An 8,176-nucleotide genomic window follows, 5' to 3' on the forward strand; every position below is an offset into this window, starting at 1 on the left:
TTTGAATATCGTTGTTTTGATGTTGAATATTTATGAGCTCCTTCTCCATATTTTTATTTTGTGTCAGTAAGTATCTAAAATAATTGTTTCGATGCGACAAATCTTTCTCCTCTGTTTTGTTGGTTAATAATAAAAGCAAAATTCGACAGTGGACACAAAATAACCCCCCTTGGTCCAATTAAGTACCTTGAATTCTGGAATATTTTTTCTTATTTTCTGCTTTTAGCTGGTGACAGTGTTCATATAGTAGACATATATGACTGCCAACATCTTCACAATTAGCAGTGCAAGGGTGTTACTCCTTTGAGAACAGTCTTTGTATAGTTTTCAGTGCGTTGTGTTGCTTTTACAAGATAATAAGAAGTAGATTTTTGTCGGAAATAGAAATAGCGGAGGAACTTTCTTCTGATGTGAGTGAAACTGAGTTAAGTGGTTTAGAAGAAGATGTAAGTGAGACCGAGAACCATGTAAGTGGCATCGAAAACATTTATGACTGTGACGATGAAATTTATTATTCCAGTGACTCGGAATCGGTAACATCAAAATGTAATGATAATCCGAATGTGAACGATAGTAAAGGAACGTATGTTTTTACAAAGTACATAAGCAAATCTGGTAGAGTGTACGTTGATAAACCACCACCTTGTCTACGAAAAACAAAGCAAAATATTATACGTGAACGACCTGGACTAAAGCCAGACGATGTTGTAAACAATATTCCTGAATCTTTTCTGAAATTTTTCACAGACGAAATTCTATCAGAAATCGTGAAACATATCAATGAAGAAGCGTCTACAGAAAATATTGACCCCACCGATGAAAGTGAAGCCCCTTATAGGAGCGGTTATTCTGATGGGAGCAAATGATGACACTAACTTAGACTATCACGATTTGTAGTCTGAGGATTTAGAACGATCTGTATACATTGCAAGCATGAGTCGGAACAGATTTCGTTCTCCCCTGAAAATTTTTCGTTTGATGACAAGGCTACGAGAGAGCAAAGGAAAGCTAAGAACAGATTTGCACCTTTACGCGAAGTGTTCAACCTTCTAAACGACACGTTTCCGAAGTATTGTAAACTTGGAATTAATACAGTTATTGATGAAATGCTTTCCGTTTTCTGCGGAAATTGTAAGTACAAAGTTTTTATGAAAGAGAAACCTGGCAAATACGGTATACTAATCAGGATGTTAGCTGACTGTGATCACCGATACGTTTATAATATGGAAGTGGATGCCGGTAAGGAAGAGAGCACAACAACTGCCTCAAGAGGACCAAAAGAAGTAGTGAAACGACTTGTCACTCCTACAAAGAATACAGGTAGGAATGTCACTCCAGACAGATACTACACGTCAGTAGAATTAGCTGAAGATTTGTACACTGACTATGGTCTTACATTAGTAGGATCATTACAAAGCAATACGAAACACATTCCTGAGAAACTGAAATTCATCAACAATAGGAAACTACAATCTAATATGTTTGTATTCACAGATCTCAACAGCGAAAAGCCTCCGGTAACAATATTGTCCTATGTAGCTAAGGAAAAACCGAAAAAAAACTTCTATTACTACTGTCAACTCAACATAATTATGACAAGATAGCAGATACTGAGGGAAAGAAAAAATCATACATAAATTTATTCTATAACGCAACAAAAGGTGATGCCGATACAATCGACCAAATGGCACGTAAATACAGCACCAAGAGAAGAACACTGAGATGGCCACTATCGGTCTGTTTTACGTTTATTGACATCGCTTGTATGAACGCATATACCTTGTACACAATGAACTTTCCTGATTGGAATAAAACAAAAAGTAATAGAAGGTGCTTGTTTCTTCAAGAACTTGGAATTGAACTCATCAAACCAAACATTGAAGAACGCACCAAAGTACCATGGAAAACGTATTGAAGAGAAAAATCGTCAGGACATTGCACGGTCTGCAACAACAGTCAAGGTAGGTGTCATGTATGCAACTCCCAGGTGAGAACGAAACGTGAGAAACAAAACAAGCTTTCTAAAACAACAATCGTGTGTACCAAATGCAGCAGATTTGTTTGTGGGAAACATAGTAAGAAAGCAAACATTTGCGAGAATTGTCAGCTCGACACTTCCAACTCCGATTGAATACTCAGTGAAAAGTTCCACACTACAAAGTTACTTACATCAATAGCATATGTACAGTGGTGTCCTTTGTTCAAGAACTCAAAATTAGTAAACATTGCCAAGATTATGAATTTAGTATTAGCTTCACATAATAATATATGAAAGCTATGTATGGTATCATCAGTCCAATTAATTGTATTGACTAATACTCACATTAGCATACAGTTACATACAAATAAGCCTAAATACCCATGTGGACAATCATAAATATTATATGAAAAGGTGTATTCTCATTTAAGTCCAATAATACAGTGGACATTTTTTAACCCCCCCTTGGTCCACAGCGAAACGAGCTGACGCTTGATCCTGCGAGGGTTAACGTCTTTTATTGCCTTTTCAGCCTTGTTAGCACGCGCCCTATATGAACTGATAAAGTTGTATCTGGCTCCTAAGCTCTCCATGGCCCTTTTCCAAATTTCACTATTGAAAATACTGTGATTATCCGTCACTAACCTTTTGTATGTTCCAAATTCTGAGAAAAAAGTCAGAATACATTCAACCATAATCTTTGCAGTAAGCCTTCGAAGAGGGAAAAGTTTCACTAACCTTGTGAAAGCATCTACCAATACTAAACAATATCGATACCCCCTACTTTAGTTTTTGTGATTTTACCTAGATTGTCCGCACACAGGACTTCTCCGGGTGCTTTTACTAAGGAACTCTCCATATATCCGAACTTTGTATTTATATTTTCCTTAAAAATGCTACACGGAACGCAAGCCTTCGTGAAATCTTTAACATTCCTCTTGATTTCTTTCCAGAAAAAACGACTTCTGATTCTATCTAAAGTTTCTATGAAGGATGGATGCCCTGACTCCTTCTCAATATGGGCTGCTTTACAAACTGTGGCACGCAGTATCTCGGGTACCCATATTACATCCTTTTCTTCCCCCTTAATTTTGACAGTCCTCATCAAAATATTTTCTTCATTAAAGAAGGTAACTCTATCGAGCTGTCTCAAAGTCTGTTTAAGTCGCCTGGAAAAATTTCTTTTCTCTCCGCATTTAAAATCTATCAATTTACGAAGAAGCGTGTCAGCCCTTTGAAGTTGTTTCCATTTTTCGAAATCTTGTAAATCATAAGCATTTGGAAATTCCTCAACTTGTTCGTCCTTACTTACAGCCAAAATATTAAAAGGTAACTCAGACATAAACTGTAACTTCTCCCTGTCTGTAATGTAGCACGACCTACCACTCAGAGGAATTTCATCGTTTCGCTTCCTCTTCAGTTCCTTCTTCAGAGTTTTTATCTCCTTAGTCCTCTGAACATCTATGAAAAATAAATCATTTGAAGGAAGATCCTGAATATCTATCAACTTCTGGCCCTCTACTTCCACCTTCAGAAAGCCCTTGTCACTTTCTGATTCAAGAGGAAGTAAATCGTTTGCTTCAGCGGAACCCTCAAATTCTGGTCCTTCTGTATAATTTCCTTCTAATCTAGAAAGCATATCTACTGGCTGTTTCTTTCCCGGCAAGAATTTCAAAACCACAGGAAATCGAGAAATTCTCAAAGCCCAGCGACTTAACATCGGAGAGATTTTACTCGACTTAAGAATAGTCAAAATCGGTTTGTGGTCAGTGTACACATACACGACAGGTGCATGCATCAAGAAAATTTCAAACTTCTCTAAAGCTAATACTATAGCCAAAAGTTCGAGATTTGTGGCGCTGTACTTCGCCTGTACCGGTGATAACTTCCTGGACCCATAGGCCACTACCCCCAGTTTCCCCTGGTCATCTTTTTGACACAGAGTGTACCCCGACGCGATACTAGAGCCATCTACGAATATGTGGTGCGGCTCCCCCATTTTAGGTAGGAGAAGCATGGGGTCTTATGCTAGAACCTCTTTTAATTTATTCAACGCTTCCTCATGAACTTGAGCCCATATAAACGGTTTATCTTTCTTCAAAAGATCTGTTATTGGCGCTAATATTTCTGCAATCCCTTTGATCCGAAAATGAAAAAAATTGAAAAAGCCTAAAAGCGCTTGGACTTGTTTTACATTTCTTGGCCTCTGAAACTTTTTGGCCACTTTGATTTTTTCTTCAGTACAAGAAATATACCCAGGCCTAATACGATGGCCAAGAAATTCAATGTCTTGAGCGAAAAATACCGCCTTATCAGGATTTAGGGTTAACCCAGCCTCTTTAATTCCCTTTAATGTCTCATCTAAAATTTCGAGAAGTTCTTCTTTTGTTTCTCCACCACATAGTATGTCATCATAGTATACTATAACTTTAGTAAAACAAAATTCCTTAAGCACCAATTGCATGAGCTTAGCCAGACTATGCGGAAGATCCTTGATTCCGTAGCACCCTTTTGTGAACCTAAATAAGCCCTTATGCGTAATAAAGGTAGTAAATTCCTTACTCTGCTCATCAAACTCAATTTGTGAGAAAGCAAATATAATATCCAGTGATATAAAATAACGCTTATTTCCTAAATAAGAAAGAGCTTCTGTCATACTAGGAAGACTGTATTTTTGACCCTCAGTCATAGAATTCAAAACTCTCGAGTCCATTATTAGCTTATAATCCCCATTTTTCTTTTGGTGTAAAATAGGAGCACTGATATATTTAGAATGAAGTGTTTTTTCAATGATCCCATCTTTTTCCATTTGGTCAAGAACCTCTTCCATTATCTTTCCCTTCTCAAAAGAGAGCGGCCTCAATTTAGATGAAAATGGTTTTGGATTCCGAACATTTATGTTATGTTTTATCAGATGTGTAAGTCCCGGTTTATGGCTAAAGGCCTCTCTGTGTTTTTCCCAAATATCTTTCAACCTCTCTTTTGTAGCTTTATCAATAGCGAAACGAGACAACATCTGTTCTATAACGGTGTCCTGTGTCTCTTGAATATACAAAGAGTCATCCACGTGCGACCTTTTTTCTTTCTTCTCAGAGTCAAAAACACAAACAGGCTGTAAACCATCGTCAATATTCCAGCCATTCTGAGAAATATAAAGAACAATTTTACTTTTCTGGAGAAAATCCCTCCCCACAATCACGTCTTTTATAAGAGAGGGGAGGAGATGGAACTTCTGCCTTATACGAATACCCCTAATAAAAACATCGACTATAGTGCTCTTTTGAGAAATAGCTGTCCCCTGGGCTAGAGACAAACACAAAGTGTCCTTTCTGAATTTGCAACCCATGGCTTCCCATTTTTCTGCTTCTTTTTGCGACACATAGGAGAGGGAGCTCCCGCTATCCGCATAAAGATATGTTTCTCCCCCCACAATAGTAACCTTTATTAGTGGTTCCCTGGCCCCGGAGGTTTTGTCTTTGGACGACGCGGCCGTAAAAGATGACCTGATCCGTTATCCTTTTACTTTTCTTCCCAATCGGTCCTCAATTTCCTCTCTCTCTATGGAGATTCTGCAACGCTACCAGACACCTTTTTCCCCCCTTCTTTCATTTCAGGAGAAAGGACTGAACCCATGTCTGGTGCTCGCATATTTGACCTCTTATTGCACCTCCCTTTCTTAGTGTGATGTCTTTGTGGCTCAATAAAACCTGTTAGTTTCTCTTCATTCTAAAAACGCCAACCATTTTTACACATGTAATTCTATTTTGGCTTTCGTTAACCGATCATTTCCAACTATAACGGGAATGTTAGCCGACTCTAAAACATAAAATGGATGCGACAATTTCTTTTTCTTTATACAGAAAGTTGGAAAAACAAGCTTGTGCGCGAAAACATGCCCTGAGGCCAACGAAATTTCCTGCTTTATTTTTCTACTTCGAGCGCCCTGTTCTTCCCATCTCCTAGCAGTGTTTCCATCCGTGATAGATATTTGGCTCTCAGAATCCAAGAAAACTTCTGTCGGCTGCCTATAGAAATATCCAAATATATATGGCGGTGCATTTTTACTTGACGCTAATTTCCGAACAAAAGTGGCTGCAGATACGTTCTCTTTTCCTGCATTTTTCTTCCACTTTTTAAACTTTTCGCCGACAGATTTTTTATGCCCATCAGATTTGCAAAAAAAAATTATCGGTTGTTTTTCCTTGTATTCTCGCCTACAACTTTATCTTGTCTTTTAAAAAGTGCTGGGTTTAGAGTTTCTGCCCTAATTTCCGGTGCACTGTCTAAAACCGTCCCCTTTGTAGCAACTACAGCTAAGTCTGCCCTTTTCTGTTCAACCTCATGAGACTTTACGTAATTCAATTCCTCTAATAAATATGACTGTATTTTTAAAGCATACGCTTCTAGCTGTTTCGATCCAGAAAACTCTTTTTCATGTAAATAGACCTTATACTTCGGGTGTACTTTGGTCAAAATTTTCTTTACTTGTTCTACTTCTCGTGGAGGGTCAGGCAATCTCTTAAACAGAAGTGACATCTCCCTAACAAACCGCGCTAGAGGTTCACTAAGTTTCTGAATCCTATTCACTAACTGCGATTCAATCTCTTCCTTACATTAAAACTGAAAGAGTCCTTAAGGAAGTTGTCTTTGAATTCCGCAAAATTTGCAAATGGCTTCTTAAACTGGAACCATTCCTTACTTTCTCGCTCTAAGACTTTTGGCACAACTCGTTCTAGAATAATATCTAACGAGACTAATTTATGCGCCGCAAAGTCTTCTAAACTAGACAAAAACTCAAATGGATCTTGCGACGGATCCCCACAAAAATGAGAAAGCTGTAATTTCGCCTCCTCAAAATCTTCTCTACACGAGCAACTAGCATTTTCACTTCTCCGTGCATTTTGTGAGTCTTTCAAATTCCTAATAAAATCTAATAGAGACTCAGCGCTCAACTGTTCGGTTCCTTCCATGCCCAGAGCTTGTCTCAATACTTCTAATTCTCTAGAATTGGACTCCATATTTCTCAGTATCTTCCCTGATCTCAAACGCATATACTACTTAAAAGAAAAGTCTAATATCCTGGACAGCAGCCCCCAAAATTATGCGATGTGCCCTATATAACACACGTATCATATAGTATGTCCCTCTACTATCTTATACTATGCTTTAAAACCTGAAACTTAATTCCTGAGACTCTCACATAATATAAAATTTGCTTACTAATCGTCTAGGTAACTAGTAAACAATAAACGTAATATCAATACCCAAGGTTCAGGGAATTTTACATCAATCAGACTTTTCCAAGTAGACTAGTTTATTCAAAATTTAAAAAAAAACAAAAACAAAAAAATAAATGTTCTCTGAGATTAGTGCTCCTTAATGAAAATGATTTCTCTAATCAAAAAAAAAATTCGTTAAGGTACACCTCTAGACCCAGAGGTCCCCACCTATTTAAAACCTTAAAAAACAGTTCGCTCCAAACATGAAGCTTCCTTTAAGATTTGTCTAAAATTCCTTAAGAGAGGTTCTGAACATGCGTCCTCGTACAAGCCATCATGAACCTCACATACTATAAAGACAGACCCACCATTCTGAGTACAGTCTGGCCTAAATCCCTAATTCAGGAATCGCCCTTTATTGGACAACACTTAAGGAAATCTGCTAGCTAACAGACTTTAATAAGGTAAAGGGAAATGGAAAATTCCTTCATTTAGGAATAAAACACCTTCTCTCAGGCTCGGTAGTGGGAATAAAATTCAAATCAAACAACAGCCTACCATCCCCTTATGTGAGGAATCAGCTGTGAAAATTCTAATCGGCTAATCAAAAACAACTAACCGAAAAAAAATTATATTACTCATCCGGCTCGGTTGCCATAGCAACAGCCTTCCCTAAAATCAAAATAAAGAAAATTTCTGAAAACATAACAGCGTTCGGAAGGAACGTTGTCACAATAGATCTAAAGATCCCTTCTAAATTTCATTTCCTTAAATATTCCTAACCGGGAATCGAACCTATTCTTAGACTATAAACCCATGGACATACAACCAGAACTCAAATATTCTGATTCGTATTCCGCTTAACAAGTCTAAAGGTTGACCCTATACACAGCCATCTCTTTCGGCTGTACCCCTGCTCTGACTTAAAAAGAAAAGTCGCGAAGCAAAAAAGAGACCCAAGAAGCACGAAAGCTCCTCC

General features: G+C 37.9%; 1 protein-coding gene across 1 annotated transcript; it reads right to left on the minus strand.

Moving 5' to 3' along the window:
* Positions 1-2,738: 2,738 nt before the first annotated feature.
* Positions 2,739-3,977, minus strand: LOC145675293 (uncharacterized). Its single transcript, XM_081745679.1, has one exon. The coding sequence runs from the start codon at positions 3,975-3,977 to the stop codon at positions 2,739-2,741; it is 1,239 nt and encodes a 412-aa protein (XP_081601805.1).
* Between the last annotated feature and the right edge of the window lie 4,199 nt (positions 3,978-8,176).

Source organism: Thermobia domestica, chromosome 18 (assembly GCF_964235325.1).
Source record: "Thermobia domestica chromosome 18, izTheDome1.hap1.1, whole genome shotgun sequence".
Taxonomy (NCBI): domain Eukaryota; kingdom Metazoa; phylum Arthropoda; class Insecta; order Zygentoma; family Lepismatidae; genus Thermobia; species Thermobia domestica.

Excerpts from the sequence above, each read along its gene's own strand:
- LOC145675293 (XM_081745679.1), bottom strand. The coding sequence starts at position 3,977 with ATGGGGGAGCCGCACCACATATTCGTAGATGGCTCTAGTATCGCGTCG.